General features: G+C 42.2%; 1 protein-coding gene across 10 annotated transcripts in view; it reads right to left on the reverse strand.

Moving 5' to 3' along the window:
* myt1b (myelin transcription factor 1b) overlaps positions 1 to 25,039 on the reverse strand; it is a 155,267-nt gene that overhangs the window by 15,051 nt on the left and 115,177 nt on the right. For 9 of the 10 annotated variants that reach the window (XM_070896171.1, XM_070896172.1, XM_070896178.1 and 6 more), the window contains 12 exons: positions 24,113 to 25,006; positions 21,315 to 21,449; positions 19,588 to 19,678; positions 16,941 to 17,048; positions 15,587 to 15,798; positions 14,946 to 15,148; positions 14,094 to 14,354; positions 8,447 to 8,601; positions 7,762 to 7,824; positions 7,566 to 7,634; positions 6,931 to 6,993; positions 5,101 to 5,184 (listed from right to left, as the gene is read on the reverse strand). In XM_070896171.1, coding sequence (XP_070752272.1) covers positions 5,101 to 5,184; positions 6,931 to 6,993; positions 7,566 to 7,634; positions 7,762 to 7,824; positions 8,447 to 8,601; positions 14,094 to 14,354; positions 14,946 to 15,148; positions 15,587 to 15,798; positions 16,941 to 17,048; positions 19,588 to 19,678; positions 21,315 to 21,449; positions 24,113 to 25,006 — 2,338 coding nt within the window. The remainder of the gene's footprint in view (positions 1 to 5,100; positions 5,185 to 6,930; positions 6,994 to 7,565; positions 7,635 to 7,761; positions 7,825 to 8,446; positions 8,602 to 14,093; positions 14,355 to 14,945; positions 15,149 to 15,586; positions 15,799 to 16,940; positions 17,049 to 19,587; positions 19,679 to 21,314; positions 21,450 to 24,112; positions 25,007 to 25,039) is intronic. The other variant, XM_070896175.1, reaches the window with a different exon arrangement.

Raw genomic sequence — 25,039 nt, forward strand, 5'->3', positions numbered from 1 at the left:
AATGTAGACATAGGAATTTATAATGGAAATAAATGACAGAATGTATGACTTTAAAATGGAGGCTGAATTATGTGCTCTGGTCCATTTACCGCGACCCTGTAACACTGCTTCACCCGAAGACTACACTTGCTTCATAAATGTATAATACATAAATATATAAGGTAGCTATAGCGGAAATTAATGGAAAATCTGGCATCATTTTAATGACAATTAGAAAAGCTAAACTTGTTATATTTAGCATCTGGTGTAAATTGTTCCTTTAGCATGCACAGAGATAATTGATTAATTAAACAGCAGTCCCTTGATATAAAATGCACTAAGAATTGCAACTGGGAAAGAGGCTGTTAAACATTGATCTACCATATGTTCTCCCCCCCCCCCACCCCCCCCATACAGTATAAGGTAATCTATCTTAAGATAACTGTGTCAAATATAAAAGCACTGCTGTGTTCATTACATAAAAGTACCATTCTTTAGCCTTCATTAATATAGAGCAAGATTTCCCTCTTTTGCTAATGTTAGCAAAAAGGATATGAATAAAAAAAAGGGTGTGATGTCAGTAAAAAGTGCAAACAGACTGCGTTTAACGCTGTTTTCAGGATTCACATCCATCCGAAAATAGAACAAGTACTAGTGAAAATTGAGTTAAAGGACATGAAACTGGTCTTGGCAGTCGCACAAGGCAGCAGCACAAAATGGGAAATAACAAATTGACAGCCTGTTTTACACCCAGTTCCAAAACAAAATCGGGCGGTGTGTAAAAGGGGTTGCCGATTTGCTGTTGCTCATTTTGCGCTGTCGCCCAAGCCCAAATTCACCCCCCAAAGTGTCTGTTTTTATTGCCTGTTTTAACGTTGCTAACTCTTAGCATTCCACTGTGTCAAATCAGATACTGTGTGCAACTCCAAAGCAAACTTGGTGTGAGTGACTTTATATTGAAATGCTGCAGTAACAGAAGTGAATAGCAAATGCCCATATGTTGGTGGAAGGTTTGAACCCCTGAAAATGGCAACAGTTTGAGATTCAGAAGCCAGAAGTTGAAGGTAATAGCTCAGTTTGTGGCCCAATTATAACATCTTATTCCAATACTATAACATGTTGCTTTAGTGCCTGGCATATTATTTCACAGTGGAAATCAAAGTACAATTTTGAAAAATGCATTGTTCCACAAAACAAGACTCTAAACTCTAATAAACCCACAAATTAAGATTGCAATTAAGGTTGTGAAAAATAAAAACTAACTACTTTACAAATAGTGCATAGTGTATTATAAGCACACGACCTTTTAATTGTCAGTCAGTATGATCATTTGATTTAATGTATTTGCATGACATGAGGTCAAAAATGAGCTCTACTTCGCAAAACCACACGATATAAATAACAATTCTGGATAATAATACATCAATTGGACTTGGAGTTTTATCCTGTACCTTACATGAACCTTCTCTAGAATATAATTTTCTCAGAAGTGTTTAGCGATGCAGTTTAGTAACGCTATCAGTATAATTCTAAATGGAATTCTAATAATGACATTCATCAATCAGGAGTGTGGGAGTGAGTTCAGGGTTGGAGCCCTGAATCAGTTATTAACCACTTTCATTAATTTGGGAAAATGTTGGTGTGAAGGTCAAATTAATGGTAATCCTATTGCATTATCGTCAACTATACAGCAAACTAAAAAGGTGTACAGACATAAATGTAAGCTGCTATTGAATAACAAAGCAGGCAGAGCTTGCAATGAACATGTTTAATGTGGAAGTATTTTATGTTAACTGTTTAAAAAAAAAGAAAAGATAAGCTTCTTCCCTTTGCATTTTTTCGACCAAAAGATCTTTTTTAAACCTACTGTGGTTGCGTTCACTTAGGGGGCATGTCTGTGGGAAGTTCCCGAATTACTCTAGGCTCTGGGGGACTTCTGGCTCTGGGAAGGCCCCAGTAGTCAGAAAAAGAACTAATGGAGCCTTAAGAGATCAATTACTGCCAAACGTTTAGTCTGACAGTCAAGGAAAATTTTTGTTAGCATCTTTTGCAGCTTTCTCTTTGGTCTGATTTGGGCCTCTGGCCCTCATTTTCTGAGCAGCATGGAGTTGCTCCGACTTGTGAAATCTCAGCAGAGTGCATTTCTCTGTTATGCCACTACAGGCACAGGTGCCTGCCCTGAATACTTGAATAACTCAGTCGCCAGGATTGATCAACTACAGGCCCAAACCATGAGCAAAATTCCTGCTCTCTTGAAATTCCGCACTTCCAATAGGGCCCAGCGAAGTTATAGCCTAAAATGTTTAGCGGACACTGGCAAACAATATAGGCAAAGCAACAACAAGGTTTTGCCCCTTTATTATCTTCTATGTCTTCTGGCGAGATCACTATTAAAAAGAAAAAGAATATACTTTATGCAGTGAATGAGCTTGTAGGGATTAGGTGGAGCCCATTGTTCAGCAAAAAGAAGTTGTGAAAACTGGGAGCTGGCTCATTTCAAAACACACCTAATGTGAGTCTGGAAATACAGTGCTTCCTGGATAAATTGGGTTTTCTCAATTTTCATTGAAGTTTTTAACACAAAACCTGTGCCCTTCGCAACTGGGTAAATGAATGTTGGGTTAATGAATGTTGGGTAAATGAATGTTGGGTAAATGAATATTGGGACGTTTATAGAAGTTAAACAGGTCATCAGCTGCTTGAGAAATGTTAAAGGATCATCATTACTGGTGCATCGTGCATAGATACTCGTTTTTCAACTAACAAAATCACACTCTAAGGAAGCACATATTTTAAAAAACAATTACTTTATAAATTGAGTCAAACATTATGAAGAAAAACAAGATTTATTTCCCATCCCAATATATTTTCAAAGGGAGTTTGACACAAATGCTTTTCTAATGCTTGAGGCAAATATTACTGATATCACTAATAAAAATGAATTAATATACACAGTTAAATTTAATTATTAGTACAACATTTTATGCAAAATTAGTGGGCCACATTTTTACATATACTGCAAGCATTTCACACAATAGTCTTCATACAAATGGTTGTTGATTTTGTGCGGGTATAAGTAGCTGAAATAACTGACAATTTTTGGGGATGTTGAATATGTTGAGATTTGATATTGGTGGATAGAATTACAGTGTCTGGTTTATTTTTAGCCGGGATGTTGTACACGTCAGCAGCAAAGGCTATTCTGCCATGTCAACATTGTAGCACTAGTCTCAAATGATCACCAGGAAACATTTCAATCCTCTAGATGCCATATTTAGTAACAACTATTGTTTCCAAATGAAAAGATTATTTTATTTTATGAACCTAGATACGACTTGAGTCAATTCAATTTACAATAAGAAGTGCTGTCCATCCTTCCCTGAACTTAACCCAAGGCTTAATTATTTTAAAGTTTGCTCTTGGAATGTGGATACTGCCCATCCCTGGTTGCCCTGGTGTGGGACTAGAGTCACCACATCGTGACATGTAGCACAGACTGGGTAGAAGTGGTGGTCCTTTCCCAGCCATTCTTGTATAAATTACCAGATTTACTAATTCAATTTCACAACTTACTATGGTGGATTTTGAACTCATACCCTTTGGTTTGCTAGCCCATCAGCATCACCACGAGGCTACCATGCCCTGGTACTGAATGATGGTTTACAACCTACACCCAGCCCAAATCAGGCTCCTTTTTAACCTACTGGGTTAACTGGGAGTTAAGGGATTCAACTTTTGCATTCATTATTTTGAATTACTGTGACATAAACCACTGTTTTTTGGTGCAGCCTGGTAATAATAAAACTCAATTTTTACAGACTTGAAAATCTGTACATCAGTTCCCAAAGACACAAGAATTTGGCATTGAAACTGTGGGCCATAGGTTACTTGTAGGTACGAGCCCTGTCAATTTGGCTCACAAAGCCCAGGCAACTTAGTTTCTATCTCCACAGATGGAAATATATGCATGTTAGTGGGAACAATGGTTTAAACTTCATATGCATCCTCTGAGGATTTATAGTATACACTTAAGTGTCCCACAAAGGCAAAATGCTTGAAGGGGCTGAGCTTTGGAGTGTTGAAGTGTTCTGACTTAAAACCTCGAAAGTTAAAGATGTGTTGTTTCAGTAGTAATCGTAATGCAACCCTGGGCCCATTTGTGCCTGACTTGCTCCTCACCTTTGACCTTCAGCAGACATAATGCTCTAAGTGTACCTAGTTCTCCATCCACAGCCCACTAGCTCTGGGATGTTGCTGGAGCTGGGATAGAGAGAGATTTAGGTAGTGGTCGTCAAAAAAATGCTAGTACTTTACAGTCTCCCATGACATCAAGAGATGTGTCCTTTATAATCAAGTACTCCTATGTTGTATGTACCAGGACTATACTTAAGACAACTGTCCATTTCCACCACACCACCCCCCAACCCCCGCCCCGTCCCGCCCCAACACTCCCAGGAAATGTTGCTATCAGTATTTTATATAGAGCATTAAATTACATACACTGACCACTTCCCTCCCCACCCCCCCCCCCACCCCATTTAACCAATATATTGATTTCAAAACACCGGTTCTTATTTACAAATCTCTCCATGGTCACACTCTGTCCTACCTCTATGACTTCCTCCAATAGAACAAATTAACTCACATCCTCTATTTTTCCAACGCGGGCTTGCTGTGCACCCAACAGTGACATCGCTTTGAACCACCACAGCCTTGCACTCTGAACTTATCTCCTTAAACCCTTGCATCTTGCTATATCACTCTCCACCTTCAAATACATCTTCAAAATCTATCTCATCTACCAAACCTTCAGTCACTTTCTCTATCTCTGCTCCTAACTCCGCCACATGTCCAAAATTCTTCTTCCTGCAGTGCCTTGGGAGATTTTGCTCTGTTAATGGTGATACACAAGTTAAAGTTGTTGCTGTTGTATTATTGTGTGACCTGCAACTAACACTGGTGTGATTAGTGAAAAACAAACTGATCTCTAACTATTTACAGCATGTGTAGGTAGTTCAGAGTTTTAGCAGTTTTTCAGCTTCTGATGGGGGAAGTTATGAGACATAACTGAATTAGCTTCTGCCACAGGAGAGCAGAGCCAGCAATATGTTCAAAACTTACTTCATGAGCTCAGGGTCCTCTTTATCATCCTTGGTGGGTGTTAATTTCTGTCCACTTTTCTTTGCACGTGGGCAACCTGACAAGCTGTAAAAACAACCAGAATGGGACTGACTCACAATGAAGGGTATGAACTGCTGCTGTTTGATATCAACGCATCTCACACAAATGAATAATTGTGGTCGCTGTGTGTTAGTTGAGAAGATATGTGGGTAGAAATTACTGTTTGCGATAATAGCTGATGAACACTTAATGGGATAGACTTTAACTTTCGGGCGGCTGACTGACGGAGTGTGCTGGCTGCCCACCCATTCCTGCCTTCAGGAGACCTGAGCCATTTAGAGGGCCGGGCTTCATTTCCATGGCGTCATCGAGCTGCTTGTAGTGAACGGGTGTCCTACTATGGCTCGCCGACTCTGGGCCAGTGCAATAACAGGCAGCTCTGACGTTAAACTAGATGGCAGGTAGGTCCGGGGAGGTGAACGTGGATCGGGTGAGCCCAGGCCGGCAGTGACGCGCAGTGTTGTTGTCAAGCAAGGGCCAGCGCTCCTGCTCCTCTTGGCTCCGCAAAACTTTTACCGAGTAACTTTTTTGGACCATTTTTGGAGCAGCCAACAGCAGGCCGCTAAATGCCAGGACACATGGGTGGATCCTGCGAGGCGCCTGCACCACCCATGTGTCCCTGAAAATTGCAACCGGCCTCCTAACTATGTTATAGGACCTCCATGTGCATAATCAAGAATCCTTCCGCCTAAAACAGGTGGGTGGTCTGGCCACCTAAGGGATGGCCTCTTTAAAAATGGTGACGGCTGCAGCATCTGCGTTTGCTGGGTGACGAGTCTACTGGCCCTGTTAACGCCGACGAGGCCAAGATAAAATCGGCCCCAATGTGTTTATGTGACATCCCTCTGTCAGCTTTTTTAGTGAAGGTGCTAACCCATTTAAATCAAACTGGTCATCTCCATTAAAATAGTGAGCATCAACAGCGTTAAGTGTTGATGTGCTATTATTGCCAACAGTAATTTCCACTCCATAGTTACAGCATAAAGCCTTTCAGGGTAGTCGGTCATTCTGTTAAGTTTTTGATTCCTAGATTGTACAGAAGAGATGTCTTGTAGCAAACTACTTTAATGCCATGTCATTAATTTTAAAATGAATAATGAATTTAAGACATTGATTAATAAGGCAGATTAGGTGTCCACAAGTTAATTAAACCATTCTGTAATTGAACAGTTTAAAAATGTACAGAATTTAAATACAAATTGACCGTTCATTTAAAGGAAAATCATCACCCAGAAAACCTAGACCTTGTTAACTCTGAACTGATTGGAAGGCTTTTTATTTCTTGTTTAATCCTTGTATTTTAAACAGTTCAGGACAGAATAATTCAGGTTCTGTATGCAACACAATAACTTGAAGCTACAACAGTGGTTTCCAAACATTTCTGTGGGGGGAACCCCCTCAAAATACTGACCCGCTCTTAGGGACCCCCTCTCCTAATCTCAGGAAAAGACAGTATTAGCTACCCAAAGGAAACCAATGCTCTCATTGTAGAAATTATTTTTCTTAGTATACAACAACAAAAATAACCAGTGAATCAACAAATACAGAAAAGTATAGAATTCAGAGCTCTTGAGAGACTGTGCTTGTGGCACGTGGTACGCCCAACCTTAGATGGACAGAAATCTGATTACTTGGTGGACCTCCTGGGATCCCCTTGGGGATCCCATAGAGTCTGCGAACCCTGGTTTTAAAACCGATGAACTACATCAGCATCTCTGACCAAGAGACAACCCATCTGATATTAAAGCTGATCAGTGTTATAGGCCTCACCTTCTGTGAGAAGTATAGTTCCCTGTCACATGACCAGACCCATCACAACCAGGAGTTGGGCACCTTAAAATGAAAGGAAACTTACTTTAGCATATTGAGTAGAATCCTTTTACATGCAATTAGTCAGGACGGACAAAGAGTTGCTTATAAATTGAATCATACAAGAGTAGCTAGAACAGCATTGACTGAGGCCCAACTCACAAAGATTTATTGATCTGGTAAAATGCAATTTCCTGTAACTTTTCTGCCAAAATTATAGAAAAATTGCAAATACTATCATTTAACAATTCAGCAAAACTTTGTAAATAGGAGCCTGACTCAACAGCAATGCCATACACAGACAAAAGATAATTTAAAAACTGCAAAAGCCCTAGAGATTTTAATAGTTCGGCAAATAAGAGGTCTGGAAAAAGAACAGAACTTAGTAAAAAATTGCTTTTTTTAGACCTGCACTGAAGCAGATTTGACTGTATCTCACATGAATAAACAACATAGCCATCGTGAGTTGTTGCAAAAAGATTTTACTGGAGAAATTCTATTGGAAAGTGATTAAAATGTCAAATGGTTATAAGAAATAAAAAAGAATGATGTGATGTGGCTGAACATGCAGGTATTACAAAAAAAACCAAACATACCTGAGTTCCGAAGAGTGGGCAGCCATGAGGTTTCTTAGACTTTTATCTGCCAAAGGACAACCAGAAAGGCTGCAATAGAAAAACCAGTAGAATTGTGAAAAAAAAATTTACACCGAGTGAATCATTCACCAAATTTTTATTGCGTTGTGATTAACTGAGTGGTAATTCCACAGAAAACAAAAATCACACAAAATACCTGCGATGCGAGGCATAATTCCCAGTTATGTGACCACTGCCATCACATCCAGGGGTTGGGCAACTGAAGGAAAGTTAAAGGAACACAGAAATGTTAGAATGGGGCCATTTCATTTTACCTTGTAAAAACTGTATGAAAGAAATGTGTCCGAACAAAACAAAATAAAACTGCCTTATCCATTAGGGCCTTCAGCTCTTGACCTAATTCATTACATAACAATGATGTCTGGCTTCTCTTTTCTAAAAACAAGAATCTGTAGATACAAATTATACTTTTTTCTTTGCTTTAAAAACGCTATTCTCCGAATGTCTTTCTCTCACTGTGAGAGTTTCTGAACATTGCCAGCTTGAATGCAGGCTACTCTTGGCCGTAAATTTCTTAAGCCACTGTCACTGCTGTCTGTAAGCGATTTGATGAAAGGCGCTTACTGCACAGTGAGAAGCCCATCTCAGTTTCCCCATGGTGACACATCCAGGTATCATTAGTGACCCCAATGGGAAGGTAGAAATTGGGTTCCAGTGACAGGTAAGCTGAAATACCAGGTAGTTCTGGGCCGCAAAACTGTAACAATCTGCTTTGATAGCAGGCACTCTGAACAAAAATCTCAGCATAACAAGTCAGGCATGCCAATACTTCTATCAGCTATCTTCAGGTAACAAAATGTTGAAGCAGTGAGGTTATTTACGTTATTAATTCCTTCTTGGCATCCTTGCATGAAAATTTCAGTTTGAGGCTGGAGCTTGTGACCTCCCCTGGGTATTTTTTATCTTCCATACTTTCATCCATTACTTCCAGATCTCCAGCCTCGGATGAGGGGAATGAAGAGGTGGCAGGTTCCATCTAGGATCAAAGGATATCATTATTTTCAAAGTACTTTATTAGTCACTATATTCCCCTCCTCTTCCCTTTGTGAAACAAAGACCTCTGACAATCATGAGTTGGCTGCCATTCGTCAGAAGTATGGGGGTGAAATTCGGTAGCGCCCCGTTTGGGGCGTTAACTTTTAATTTTCAGAAAAGTTAGCGCCCGGCGAGATGGGCTGCCAAATTCTGGAAAATTGGGCGTTTTCACCTCAGAAAGGAAGGGGGGGGGGGGGTGGGGATACCTGAGGCACTAACGGCCTCAGTGGGATGCTGCTGCAGTGCTATTGCCAGAGCTCTACTCAATTTCAGGTGACTTTCATTCAACAATCAGCAGTCTCCTGCTCATTTCAGTTCTTAAAGGGGATGTCATTTCAGGCAGCACCTGTTCATTTTCCTCATTGCTGGACTTCACTGAGCTGGAAGCAATTTCTGACATGGCTGCTCCAAATCCTGCTACAGGGGCTTCGCGCTTCAATGACCTGGCATTGGACACATTGGTGGGGGCAGTGGAGAGAGAAAGGGATGCACTGTTCCCTCCATCTGTGAGAAGGCCAACGCCGCAGGTTTTTAGGGCCATGTGAGGAGAGGTGGCCGCGGAGATGTCGGCCAGCACTGTGGTTGACAGAACCCCAACACAGTGCTGGAAAAATTGTAACGACCCCAGTTGGGTGGTCAAGGTGAGTATATGTTTCCACAACTCTTACATACCGGCCTCTGAGCCTCTGTCTGCACACTCTGCAAACCAGCACTTAACCCAACAGGCAACCACCAAACATCTGTACCTACTCACAGTCACATCCTCATTTCACGCCTTGCATACATTCACAGCTCTTCAACCACGGCAGGCATATCTTCCACATACATAGCTGGACTCTTACTCACACAAGTTCCTTTCTTTTGCAGGCCAAGATGGCCCATAACAGAAGGAAGCAGTAGTGGACTGGAGGTGGTGGTGGTGGGGGTGGTGCGGGGGAGCTGAACTGCACCAGCTGAGTGACCGGGAGGAGTGAATGCTGCGGCTAATTGGCCCGCAAGTGATGGGGGCTGTGGCCGCTGGGGGCAACAATGGTATATTTATCCCCTCTTCTCATCCCACTTCCCTGTTAAACCAGAAGGCCTTATCACTTTCCAGCTCCTCACACTGTTTGCTATCCTTGCTCCATTTCTGCCCCCCCTCCCTCACCTTAATGTGACTCTTGTGCCATTTATGCTTTCACATAACCATGCAGCAGATGACGAGCCTGTCTCTGAGCCCCCACATCCCCATCCCCCAACAGAGTCGCAAGGAAGAAGAGGAGGATGAGGAGTAGTAGGGGGAGGAGGACGCGGAGCCAAGCACTGCATCACTGCTTCTCTCACCTGCAGGCACCAGCTCAGTTACTGGCACTACGTGGTCCTTCGAGGGTAGATTAGTAGCGGGGTCTGCACTGGATGATGCACCGGGGCCTAGCCGGCTGCAGCATGGTCAAAGGGAAAGGGAACCTTGGGAGCCATCTCCCCAGAGGGAGAGTTTGTACGAGAGTTCTGCTGTACAGGACTCAGGTGAGGACCTCAATGGAGAGGGGTTCACAAGAAGGGTGATGGCAATGCAATCCTATATGATAGGTGCAATGGCAAAGATATACGAGAGCCTCTCGGCAGTGGTAAGGAGCGTGGAGGAGCCCGCCTTCAACATTGCACAGAGCCCTGGCCACCATGGAGCCCATCATTGCCAGTCTGCAGATGATGGTGGACTCCCAGAGAGACCGTGCGGATCCAGACCTCATGTCGCATGTCATGGGTGATATGGCAGCTTCCATTGCAGCACAGGTGGAAAGCAACGCAATGACTTGGAGTTGTAATGCAGACAATGGTTGGCAGCATGGAAGTTCAGATTGCTCTCGTGCAGTCTCAGCTGCACACCACCGAACGTCTTGATGCTGACATGCAGTCAGTCACTGCTGGCATTGAGTCTCAGACTGCTGTCATGCAGTCTCAGCTTGTGGCCACGCATGGTCTGACTCCTGTCATGCAGTCAATGACTGTTGACATCGAGGCTCAGAATGCTCTCAGCTGGATGCCACGCAAGCTCTGCCGTCGCCACTGGGTCCACCATTGTCCACCTAACCCTAACCTTAAATGCAGGCAAGGCAGTGGAACCGTTGCTTGAGCACTCTGATGGTCTGCTCAATGATATTCTTGGTGGTGGCATGGCTTTCATTGTATGAGAGCTGGGCAGGAGTGGTGGGGTTGCGGAGGGAAGTCATGAGCCAGATGGAGAGCGGACAGCCCTTGTTGTCCAAGCAGCCAGGTGTGAGCTTGATGTGGTGGCTGGAAGAAAGCTGGCACACCGCTCTGGCACAAGATGAAGGCATCGTGGCTGCTGCCAGGATAGTGAGCATTGACGGTGAGGATTCTGCGTGTCTGGTTGCACACCAACTGCACATTCAGAGAGTGGTAGCCTTTGCAGTTATGGAAGATCTCATGATTCTGTAAAGAGCATCTGTGACCTCGCGGATGCAGCAATGGACGGCAAACTGGGAGATGTTGGAGATGTCACCTGTTGCACACTGGAAGAATCCATTGGCGTAGAAATTGAGTGCGATGGTGACCATGACTGCCACTGAGAGAGCTGTCCTCACCCTGGTCTGGGGCGCGAGGTCTGGTTGCAGGAGATGGCAGAATTCTGTGACCACGTCCTTGCTTAAACGCAGTCTTCGAACACACTGCTCCTCGGTGAATTGATGTATAAGAACTGCTGCCAGAATACCTTGGGAGGGTAAGGTCTCCTGTTGACAGCCCTGTTGTGCCTTCTTCCTCTGGCCACATCTTGCTGTCCTTGTAACTGTCTTTCTCCCTCTCTTTCACTTTGTCTTTCTCCTTGTCTTGCTCCCTAGCTTTCTCCCTGTCTTTCTACTTGTCTTTTTGCTTCTCTTTTTCAATGCCTTTGTCTTCACCTAAGTAACCTCTGACGGTGACGTCAGAGCAGGAGGTTGAGTGCCAACACAGCCATCATGAAACGAGAGAAATGTTGGTGAGTCGAATCTGCCCTGAATTATACGTTTAATTAAAATGTTTAAGAGCCAGAACAGCCCTTGGGGTCAAATCCGCTACAATCTTTGCAACAGGTATTCTGCCTGTCAGCAAGCTGCAAATAATAATGGCTGACAGAAAACTGTTTGACAAGATAGCACCTTTAAATAGCGCTTCTCCAGCTGACTCCCGCCTGCAACTTGACAGCTGACGTCATTGTTAGCGCCAGGCGGTAACTAAGAGGGAGAGGCCAAACTTATGTTGGGATGTCATCATCGCCGCATGCACCCGACCAGGGCTTTACCTCCTCAAAAACCGAGGCCAACTTTGCTGGGGGCGATCGCCCGGGCGAAAACAGATTTGCAACCCATTAGCGCCCCCCAGAAGCACTAACAGGAGGTGCATAAGAGGCCAATTTTGGTCCCATAATCCATTAAACTCTGCGCAGGCATGCAGCAACTCAACAGTGCATTTAGTGCTGGACTGCACGCTAAAATCATTTAAATTAAAATAAAGTTTGTATGTTGCCTGTATTGGACTGAACGGGAGCAGGCTAATTGCGCATGATACTCGCGCCCATTTTCGGTGGTTATCGAATTTAGCCTTCAATATTCCGTAGACGGGTGCACAACAGTCTCAATTATTTTATGGGAATTGGTTAGGCAAATTTAAAAATAGGGGAGGGATGTTGTGATGTGTCAGCGTGACGTGGCACATCTGCATCGCGCTGACACCATCAGCACGGCCCAGATGTGCTGAGCGTGACGCTGAGCATCGCGACCCGTGCAAGCCATGCTTCCACACCACAAGAGCCCCGTTACCGCCACCAACAATTTTTTTTTAAAGAAGCCAATTCCGGGAGATTTAGCCAACCGTCTCGCTGGGTGCTACATTTCCAGATTATTTGAACTGCGTGCCCCAGTAATGGGCGTGGGAAAATGTAGGCCCCTTAATGTTTTGAGGATGCACGTGGCATCATTTACACTCTCAAAACATGTTTAAAAACTACTATTTTTAGTTTGTGTTTTGTTTTACTACATTTTATTTCAAGAAACTAAACATAAATAGATTATGAGTTGAAGCAGGAAAACATTTAACAATTAATGGCCCAGATAGAAACGTTTTTTAAAAGTTAAATTTGCAAAAAGTTTTTTTTATAAAAGAGAAAGGTTGTACACCAGTATTCACACAGATATTGTACTGCTGTATATTCTCAACATGGCATTTATGGAGGACACATTGGTGGTCTAACTGTACATATTTGTACAATAATTTAACATACTTCAGGTAGAAGATGTGCGGGCAGCACAGCTGGACAGGAGGGCACCTTAAAACCTAGCTTTATTTCTCACTAATGTTATACTTCACATGTTGCCATGACCAAGCGGTTTAAGTTGGATTTCTACGGAGCAGTTTTTATTTGGTGCAGTCCGGAGTCAGATTGAGACATGGCTATGGAGTTACGCTGTTACTTTTTTGTTGGCGTACACACAAAACTGCTTTATATAGATGTGGAGGTAATCAGAACTATACTGGAGATATACTACTTTGAAGAAGGATTGTAGTATCCAATTTGTTATCCCTCCCTGTATGCTGTTTTCTTACAACCTATGTAGCCCTATTGCAACGGAAATGTGGTTTCTTGGGAGAACTAATTTATCATTTTCAGAATCTCAATGCTACTTTTTAATTAACATATGCTCTGTTGAGAAATGTCTTAATTTGATATTTAAGTTAGATTAGCAGGCAATGTAAATGCCACCATAAAACACCTTCTATCCAGCCGCTCCAGAGTCTCTTGAGTCTAATTTCCCCCCCGCCCCCCACTGTGGTCTGGGTCGAAATGCAAAATGAGACTTTCACACTTGGCAGGTGTTTTCACCAAAGGATCAGGACAGAATAGCTGAAATTCGAGCACTCGTTTGCATCCTGTGTTCCATGTTTCCATATTTCCCTACTGACATTCACAAATGAATTCCAGAATTGGATTTGCTAAGACCCACTTAGGTGTTACTTATGTGCAGCAAACAAGCTTCTGTTTTTTGTAAATAAGACATTTTTGAGATGATCCAATGTTGCGAGGCACTCATATATATTTGCACTGAAGCAAGAATAGCAATAATCAACATTTCCCACATGGGCAATTCCAGATCTGAGATGATTCATCAGGGAAATTAGATGCTGAGTCAACTTAGGCTACCCTTATGAGTCAGTCACCACTTGCAGGTGAATAAGGCAGAAAAGAAGGAATGATGAAAGTACGATTGAAATAAATTATTCTGAGCCAAATGACATGTTGAGCTATGCTGTTTCATTTATCTGATAATTGAGTTTGTTCATAAACCAAATGATGTAGACTTTGGCACAAGCTTTGTTGCTGAATGTCACTGACCTCACAGAAAACAGAGCACATTTCTCATTAGTTATCAATCAAGTGTGACCCTTCTAAGATCTCACCTCTTCAGACTCTTCCTCCCTTTGTCTGCTTGGCTTTGTGTAGTCAATAGGGCCATCATATTCATCCTGTTTAGAAGTTTGACTGGACTGCGGAGAACCCATTACACTGCTACATGTGCTGCTGCTTCCATGAAGGTAGGAGGACGATAAATCTGCTGACCTCACATTAGAGCTTATAGCAGAAAATACAGTTTCCCTTTTTCGGTTTTTATTCATGCTAAGGTCCAGGGTTCCATTTTCATCTACCTCAATATCCATGTTCTGCAAAATCATTGAAAAAGAGTTTTGTCAAAAACTATTTTTTTTTATTTTTGAAAATGCAACCAGATGTTTTTGTTACTTTGGTCAGCATGGTTAATGTGGTTTGATATTACTGATGGATCTCCCCATATCTTTGCTCATAGTAAGTTCTTGGTGTACGGTTTTTTAATGGCTTAATAATATTACACACACTGTATTATCCTGCTGTATGCTGGAGCTGTGTGTAAATTGGCTTGTCCCTTTAAGGCCATAAAGGCTAATTGACATGAATAGGCACACGCTGAGGTCAATTGACGGGTAAATGTTGCTGTGCAGAATGATATCTTGTAAATCCCTGGCTCTTCCTAAGATCAGAGGAAACCAAAGGTTTTCCTTTGCTTAGATTTTTTTTAAGTGTGACATAAAAATTTGCATCGATGACAACTGTGACAGGCATGTCTGAAAACATTTCTATACAGTGGTTTTAACAGTTGGCTTTGCCTGTTGCCAAACAAATCTTAAGATGTTCAAACCCCTGAATTATACCTTCCTTGTTCAATATTTCCTAAACAACCCATCTAGCTATCCAGTTAGTGGAATGCAGTGACTTACCTTAGAGGGGTGATCCTGATGCTTCGTGCTTAGATTCTCTGGCATTTCCCAACAACGTGTAGATAGATTGAGGATAGCCGTGGCAGCCATATGTGCGGCTTCTGCATCATGAGCGTAGTCATAGCCACCGGATGAGGATGAGCTTTTAACATAGTTAGTAGATAGACTGTGACTGGGTGAGGAGGCCTTTGGGAATGGCTTTGCTGTGTGGGAAAACATGGGATTTTAAACAGGTCAGCAAGATTCCACTTCAAATGATTTCAATGTTAATCTCGTGGTTCACAAAATGATATGGATCATATCAAGGGTACAGCTGATTGCAGCAGATCTGGATTCTACAGTCCTAACCTTTCCAGGTATAATGCAATGTATTTGTGTTTGAGATATAATCGGAAATACTCATGAATGCAGATATTTAAGCTCTTATTTATATTGCCATTTAAGAATCAGCTTTGTCATTTTGTTATGCAGAATTTCCATGCTAAAATTGCTAATAACACAATCAATTCAGTGGTACTAAATCTGAAGCGTAAAATAAATTACTTTTCTGTCACTCCTAATATCAAGTGACAGAGGCTGCAGTTTCTGGCTTTCATTCAATCTTGATGTCTGATTGTTTTGGTTTCAAAATACGTACTTACATTTAAAGGTTTTGGGTGAGCTTTCAGCTGCGTGAAGTTTTGGAGCAATCACACGCTTTCCAAAAACCTGTGCATCAAAACTAGCATAATCAAATGTAACCTTGGAATATTTCTCCAACTCCTTCGCTAGGTTAGCACGAGGGGTGACTGGCAGCATGTTAGGCCTGTAGCTATAGTGCGGAATCTCCAACTGTTTCACGAAGCACATCGGCCTGGAAGCCACAAGGAGTTAAAAGTTAAATTGAAAAGCTCTGTCCAAGCCTGTATCTCATTCCATTTATTTAGAGATGTCCTTCGGAATGAGCAAAGCAGTAATTTGTGCAAAAATGTAAAAGAAACTTCAAAATTAATCAAGCTGATAATGCCTGTTAGTTTCTCCAAGAGTGGAAATCTCTGGATGTCAACTCACTGGCAAGACTGCCGTAAGAAAGGGGGGGGGGAGGAAATTGGGCTCCTTTGCACCTTCCGTTAGTGCCTCTGGGGGTGATAACGGGGCACAAAAGGGTTTGCGATCGGACAAGGTGAGATCAGCGACTTCCGCTAAATTCGGCGGTAGTTTTGCGGTGGCGTCACGATTTACCGCTCCACTTCCATCCTGGAGCACAAGCGTCAAACTTTTTTAAAGTTTGAAAACATTAGCACCTGGCCAATTTCTTCCCCTAAGACTAGTATACAAATTTGGGTTTTCAAGGTAGCGTCACATAGTAATCTACCTAAATGCCACATGTACAAACTTTGCTGAGATTGATATATTCCATCCACATTTTATGAGACTTATTATTTGAGTTTGTAACTATCAACCGATTCACTGAAAACATGTGACGGAATATATCCACGGTACTGATACAGTCGGGTATATTCTACGAATTCACACATTTGGCGCAAATTTGGAATGCACATCGGAAATGTAAGGATGAAGTTCAGCGGGTCCCGCAGGATTGTCCTCCAATGGATGGAAAGTCCTGCAGGATACTCTGACCGCTGTGCCTGAGTTCCCGATAAGTGTACTTGGTCCAGTAAAGTTCTGTGCTGAATGCGAATTTGTAATATACCCATAAATTTATATATAATTATTTCAAGATATTATTTATATTGCCTTTTAAAAAGCAGCTGTGTCATAACATTATGCAAAACTTCCATGCTAAAATTGATAACACAAAAAATATTCTATTATTCAATGTAAAGAATAGTTTGCAGACTATGCCATTTCAGGACCTGTGCATGTAAATAGGATACCTGGTGGTTATTTCTTGATTATCTAAATAGTGGCGAACAGAAGGTGCTTCCTCTAATTGCCTGTAATTTTTGCAACTTTCATTGATTTGCCTTAGGCTCTTTGATGTAGTAAACCTACCTCAACACTCTGTCAGAACTTTGGCTGCTCTTGGGAGATTCACTGTTATGCTGTTTCTCATGAGATTTTGCCAGCTTCTCAGCAGCAGCAATAGGACATCCAGAAAGGCTGTGTCAAAGAAAGCAGTAATTTAAGTTAGCTACACTTTTGAGGACAGCTTCGAATCAAAATGATAAAAAAAAATGATATTATAGAAATATAGGGGTACATTTTATGACTGGTCCTGACCCTTAACAATCTTCTAATGAATCTCTCTATGCACTTTTTGAATGTAGGGATTAACCCATTTGTTTTAAGCATGCATACAGAATTTCCAGAATACTGTGAATTAAAACACTTGCCACACTATTTTTGGTGCTGGCTGTGTTCAGTATTTCCTTTTATTCCGCAAGTTAATTATTAAGTTATCTTCTTGGTTTTGTACATTAGACTCTATATTAGATTTTAGAAATGTTACTGAAAAATATAATTTTGCATTTATATTGGGCTTTTTACAATTTAAGGATGTACCAAAGCACTTCTCAGGTATTTAAATACTTTTTAATTGTAGTCTGTTGTGATGTAAGGAAACACAGTAGCCAATTCACATACAGCAAGGTCCCACAAACAGCAATGAGATAAATGATCAGGTAATTTGTTTTGGTAATGTTGATTGAGGGATACATATTGGCCAGGACACTGGGAGAACTCCTCTCCTCGTCTTTGAATCGTGCCATGGGATCATTTACACCCTCCTGAGAGGGCAGACAAGGTCTTGGTTTAACGTCTTATGTGAAAGCCAGCACTTCCGACAGTGCAGCACTTCCTCAGTGTCAGCCTAGATTATGTGCGCAAATCTCTGGACGGGGGGCTTGAACCCGTGACTTTCTGACATTCTACAACTGGGCCAGGTTAACTCCCAAAGCATGATAACCATGGTTTCTGCTCCAAAATGCATGTGTGAATGTTGGGTGAGGACAAGATCAGGTTCAGCTGTGATGCTTTCCAGGAGGCACTGGACTGTGATCAGGAGCAGCTGATTCCCCTCCCCCCGCCGCCCGCCACACCCCTAACCCACGGGCAGTGAGGCCAAATGTATTCTAATTGTCATAAGCAAAGTCAGCACAGGCTAGGAATGGAACATGGGACCTTATGGTTCGGTGTGGCTCAGCTTCTCGCTAGATAATTGCATTGAGCCATGAGTAGTGCAAATGAGTAACAATGAGACAACATAATGAGAGTTCCACTTTGGCCGGGTGTCAGGTAGCAGAGGTTCCTCCAGGGAAGTCAAAACTAGCCAAACTTGCACACCTCCTAGCAACCCGCTCTGAGACAGTGGGGCCTCATGCCTGCCAGAAAGCTGGCGCACATTCCGTTTTTTAAAACTTTTTATCATCGAATCCGATGAGGCGGATTCTCGATTGATTTTCTTCTCTTTGCCGTTTTTTTTGGATCGGACCGGAAGCCGGTTATAATGGGGGTGGAAGTGCGGCAGTAAGTGCTGGTGAGGGGCGGAAGTGGAGGCGGGATGGATTCTCCGCCGCTGTCACTCAGCAGCGGAGCGGTGGTGACGTCATTGCGCGTCTGCGTCACCACGTGGGGAGAGAATCGGCGAATAATTAGGATCGGCCACTGGGCCACCAGGGAGGGTTTCGGCCGGGCCAGCAGCCTGGCACCCAAGAGGGGGTGCCAGGCTGCCTGTTGACGGCCCGGCTGAACCCGGGGGTATAATTGTCCGGCCGATTGGCCGGCAAAAAAAAACATGGCGGCCGCGGCAGTGCGCCCTCCCCTTGACGGGCCGCCGCGCTGCCGTTGCTCATACACACAAAACAAGGTGCACCGACAGAGAAAGAGGGCAGGGGCACCGCGCGGCGGATTTATGGCAATAAATTGTGCGTGGCGTGTGATGGAGGTATGGGAGATTGGCGGTGCGCACTTTGATGATGTGCTTGGGGCGGTCGGCAGCAGTGGGGCGGTAGTGGGGACTGCCATAAAATCCCCAAGCTGAATTTGGGTCGTGGCGGCCATTGGACCGGAAGTCAGTAGCCGCTCGACTCTGCCGCCTGGCCGCCTCTTTCTGGCGGTAACAGGCTTTATCCGGACCATGAATTTCGGCCCCAGTGAGCCCTGGAAGGTAGCAATCTGCCTCCTCTCTTTTTAAAAACTTTTTTGGCCTACTTAATGTTATTTTCCATTTCTTTCAGTAACCAGATAGCTTTACCTGACTGAGCGGGCAGGTGACAGTCTGCTACTAACCCTCTGCCTTTAGGTAGCTGTTAGTAGTTGCATGAACACAGCTTGGTTTGCCTCCCTTGTTTTGGGGCATTGCTCCCTTGCTTCGTGCTGCCAGATTACCAAGCGTGGTGGTACACTGCACTCGGGCATTTACGTGCGATGCCAGCTACCTGCCTGCTCTCTAAATTAGGAAATCATTTGTTCAAACCTCCTACCTCCTTTGAAAATTCAAAGGAATTGGCAGAGACTTTTTTTTTTCCCAGGGCTATACAAAGAAAAAAGGCTGCTGATTTTGAAAATAATCAAAGACGTCAAGAATACATTTTAGCCAGATTTAACAACTATTCTGAATCACTGTAGTACAATTGTTCTGCAGCATTTGTCACCTTTAAATGATTTCAAAGTAACAGTTATATGAAGAAAACTTCCCTACCTCCTGTGAGTATTTCGGTTGCTGTTGACATGCCCCTGTCCTGTGCAGCCTGGTGTGGGACACTTCAGAACGTTTTCATGCATGGCAAGGACTGAATAAGCAAGTGAAAAGCAAAAAGTATCAAACACTGACTGCCTTTTCACCACTACATGCTAGGGTTCAGATATAGCTTGTGAGATGTAAGTTACTTGGCAGATTTCTTTTTGCAATTTCATCACAACTGCAGTTTCATGGGCCGAATCATAAGCATCAGTTACGTGGCTGTTCTTTATATGTGAGTGCTGGCAGTGTATTTAACCTTGGGGGAGTGAATCACAGGGGAATATGATTCTGTCCTCACCCACTTTTCCACACACACACACACTTTTCCAGCAGGGGTCACTGGATAGCGATCAAGGGCAGAAACCCTGAATGATTTTCCTCTTGCTTGCTCAGGGATGCTGAGGCCAACTGTATCACTTCAGCTGCTGCTAACTCAGCACAGACGGGCAATTGAACCTGGAAACATTTGGTCTGTATGACTCAAGTTATAAGCGTATTTTACATATAACTAAAACCATTGAGGGCCTGTATAGCAAAGCTTTAAATTAACTATTTTAAAACGCGAGAAGTTTTTACCTAAACAAAACGTGTACACGAGAGAATCATGTGACAGTCATTATTCAGATTGTTTTCAACTAACCAAGGTACAGGAGCTCAGTGATAATACCATGAGCTATGCAAATATTTCCACCATTGGGAGTAATGCTTTTATGTCTATGTAAGCTCATAAGTATTGATTTTATTTAATGGACCAAATAGTTCAGTTTATATGGAAAGCAGGAACCTTTTCACTATTTCAAACAAGTACCACAGAGAGGAGTTGAGGCGAATAGCATTGATGCATTTAAGGGGAAGCTAGATAAGCATATGGGGCAGAAGGGAATAGAGGGTTATGCTGACAGAGTTAGATGAGGAGGGATTAGAGGAGGAGGTTTGAGTGGAGCATAAACTGCAGCACGGACTGGTTGGACCAAAAGACCTGTTTCTGTGCTGTATATTCTATATAATTCTATGTAGTATGTATTTGCTGATTTAGGCCACATTTTCTTAAGGAAATATATTGCTTTCACACAATTCATTTTTGATATTATGCTTTTGATTTAAAAGTGATCTTCATTAACAGTATCTGAGCCAAATAACGACTGTGACACATGTTTTATCAAAAGGTTATAAATAATAATTGAGCATGGTCACCCCAAACCCATGAGTAGTAGGAACAGAAACAATGCAATACAATTACTGTCAGCAATGTTAGTGCACGAATACTTTACATGCTCATATCAAATTCCTCTGCTATTTTAATGGAGACGTGAACGCATTTGTTTTAAATGGCTTAACACTTCCATTTAGAATACCAGCGAGAATAATTTAAGATGAGAAAATAATGTGTTCGTATAATACCATTGCTAGCAATGATTTTTGGTCTCTGGGCTGTCAACGACACACAAGGGGTAATTTTACAAATTGGCACTCCTGGGGAAGAGCTTCGTCTGGTGGGAGTGCATTTCGGAACTTTGGGTGAAAACCCGCATGATTTCCCATCCATTAAAAATAATAGTCATAAAATCGCCCAAGTAATGCTATGAAGCTCTGTGCCAGGAGCACCAATTGGTAAAATGTACCATATTTAGTAGAGCTGTGAAGTTAAATCAAACAAGGGTCAATCTCACAAAAAGGCTACTCACTCTCGGGAGGTATTTTATCCTTGTGTGGACATCCAGAAAGACTACGATGGTGTGGATACAATCCTGTCACATGACCCGTGCCATCACAGCCTGGGGTAGGGCACTTGATCTCCCTCTTCTCAGATCTTGAGGGATCTATACAACAGTGCGTACAGAAAACACCAATACTAAGAATTCCTTTGTGTGCTCTCTGTAGTTAGCTTATCCTCTAAGGTCACAGGAAGCTCGCGAAGTACAGTTTTGTATTAGCTGCAGAGAACTGTGGCAAAAGCTTGTGTCACAGTCACATTCACTACCTCTGCCTCTGGTAAAGCACTGAAATCGATCTACTTTACTAGTGCAGGTCCCTTTTTTTCTTTTATTCGTAAACTAAACCAGTGATAATTTAGGCCAAGAGAAGATGACAAAATAGACTCATATGCCAAAGGTCAGGCGGCCATCTCATCCACCCAGAAATACCCAGAAAGCTCCTCCATCAATATGCAACTGTTTCTTGAATGGTTCCAGGGTTTTTGCCTCCACCACTCTACCTGGAAGTCGATTCCATATGTTGACCACGGTTTATGTGAAGAAGAACTTCTTAACATCAGTCATAAATTTACCATTTCCGAGTTTGAATTTGTGTTCCCATGTCCTACTATCCTAGTTTATTTGAAGTAGTGTTCAGGATTGACCTATTGCATACTGTTTATCATCTTATACACAACCATAAAGTCCCCTCAGTCATCTCCAAAGATAGTTAAATCTTTGCTGATGGATTTTAAAGTTTCATTCAAGTTAAGTACAAAGACATTGAACTAACTGTATGTTAATGAACATTTGAAGATACATTTTAAATGATAATCGTTTCATACAATCTTCACTGAACAAAATGTAATTCAATTAAATATGGAAAATTACACGGGTTGCAGTTGATTATGGTTGATAATGAGTGTAAAAGCCCATTATTCCAAGGGCGTGAATTATAATTCCACTATTCAGCAATGTGAAATTAAAAAAATATATAGTTCACTCCAGAAAATTATTACTTAATAGCCATTTCAGAATGGATTTAAATCTTAAAAATGAATCACACATGAAATAAATAGACTATTGCATTATTCATCGGTATGTTACTGATGCTCTTTCATTTGTATCAAAGTTCCTTCCAATAATTTATTGTTCTAACACCCAGTCACAAATGGCTTATCCTTTATGCATTGAGTCTCTGATACCGAAATTACTACCTGTGACACCAACGTATAAACATTAATGCCTTTTTCTGAATTCCTCTCCGCTATTTCAGCAGAGGCACTACCGATTTATTCTAAACAGGTAAATGACTCCATAAAACAGCAGAGTCAAGAATTTCAGAAAAAACGTGTTAAGTATTTGTACTGTATCACTATACCTCAATTTCAGAGCCTCAGATTTCTCTCTTTCCTTACTTGTCCTTACTTGTTGAACACTGTGGCTCCTGCTGGCATACAGTACATAAGAACATAAGAAATAGGAGCAGGACTAGTCCATTCGGCTCCTCAAGCCTGCTCTGCCATTCAATAAGATTATGGCTGATCTTCTATACTCTATACTTGAGAATATACTCAACGACTGAGCCTCCACAGCACTCTGGAATTCCAAAGATTCACCACGCTCTGAGTGAAGAAATTTATCCTCATCTCAGTCCTAAATTGCCAACCATTTATTCTGAGACTAGGACTCCTGGTTCTAGACTTCCCAGCGAGGGGAGACATCCTCGCTGCATCTACCCTGTCAAGTCCTGTAAGACTTTTGTATGCTTCAATTAGATCACCTCTTATTCTTCTAAACTCTAGAGTATATAGGCCTAGTCTTCACTCAGAGAACTGTGAACCTGTGGAATTCTCTACCACATAAAGTTGTTGAGGCCAGTTCGTTAGATATATTCAAAAGGGAGTTAGATGTGGCCCTTATGGCTAAAGGGATCAAGGGGTATGGAGAGAAAGCAGGAATGGGTACTGAAGTTGCATGATCAGCCATGATCATATTGAATGGTGGTGCAGGCTCGAAGGGCCGAATGGCCTACTCCTGCACCTATTTTCTATGTTTCTAGTCTACTCAATCTCTCCTCATAGGACAATCCCCACATCCCAGGAATCAGTCTGGTGAAACTTCATTGCACTCCCTCTATGGCAAGTATATCCTTCCTTAGGTAAGAAGGTGAAAACTGCAATAGCACTCTGTACCTCTGAGAGAGAGGATTTTTTTAAGGAATGATCCATCCTGGACAATGAGTGTTGATAGGACTATTTAACCATGGGACCCATCACAGTCAGGCCAACATTTTGAGATAGACTTTCAGCAGAGGTCACTTAATAGAAATCTGAATCAGGGACTCTGGCAACTCTTTATCCTTCTGGACCTTCTTTGTCTACATCGCACTACAAAATGCATTTAGCCAGTGAGTCATCTTGTGGACTATCAGCTGGATAGATTATACATAAATAACAAGCCACTTTAAGTTCTCTTCATCTTTTACAAAAGTAAAATACCAAAGTACTATAATCAACTGCTGTTTCTACAATATTTTGTGTTTTTAAACTGCACTCGGTTGAATAATTCAGAGAAATGTTTCAGTGTTTAATAGCTCTGGTTTCAGTGCTAGCACAGCTGCAGAGCATGTGTAATTTTCTCAGTGTGTGATCAGTTGTTTTATGCATATGGTACAGCACTTTTTATGCTCAATGTGGCGGAATAACAATGTACACTGCACTGAAAATTAAATTCATGTACATAGAATAATCAAGTAATTGTCATCCAGGCTACAGCCTGCCACTTACCTTTACTGTAAAGGCTCTTCCTGATGGAATCCAAAGATTTGTTTGGCTTGTCTTCCATGTGGCTATGCCTCATCTGTTCCCCTGATATCCTACTGGGCTCTCTGTTTACATCTTCTCTCTTCATCTTCACCTGCTCAGCTTTCAGGGCAATGGCCTGCTCAAGGAGCCCAAGATTTCCTTTTGTCATCATGTCATACATTTCTGACTCTTCAGTGATTGCAGACTTTGGAGGTAAACTCTCGCTCTCATCAGTGCATTCCTCCAGACTGTTCTCTGCAATTGCTGAGCTTTCTGACTTTGGTTGTCCTTGACAATGAATTTCCTGTTCTGGCTCTTGTGATATCTGCACTATTACTTCAGCACTGTCCTTGTATTGCACATCAGTGGACTTGTTCTCCTCCATATCCTGCTTGTCAGCCTCATCAAACTGTTGTTGGAAAACAAGTGTCTGCTCACTGCAGTGAAAGGAATCAGTCGTGTTCTTAAATTCTTTACACTGTTCTTCATTTGTTTCATCAGCAGATGGAAGCACATTTTCAACTGTGTTTTCTTCAACCGAGTCATGATCCTGGTCAACTTCCTTTTCGCATTCAGAATCTTCAGTCATAGTCTCACTTTCGATAATTTCCTTCCCAGAATCACTTTCCTCTTCCGCTGCCTCCTGATGTATGCTGTCTTTTGTATAAATGCAAGGCTCAGTATGTTGTGACTCACTGTTACTTGTTTTTTTATCTGAGAATGAAGGAATGGCGGTATCGTCTACTATTTTGCCAAGATTTAGAAGTGATTTGGCAACTAATTCCTGATAGCTAACAAAATCGTCCTTTCGAGTGCTGACATTCTTGGCTCCATCCTTCCAATAATGCCTATCATCTGGCCCTTTATGCCTTCCACCTGCAATAAAAGAAAATGATACAACATCAGTTT

Source organism: Pristiophorus japonicus, chromosome 12 (genome assembly GCF_044704955.1).
Source record: "Pristiophorus japonicus isolate sPriJap1 chromosome 12, sPriJap1.hap1, whole genome shotgun sequence".
Classification (NCBI taxonomy): domain Eukaryota; kingdom Metazoa; phylum Chordata; class Chondrichthyes; family Pristiophoridae; genus Pristiophorus; species Pristiophorus japonicus.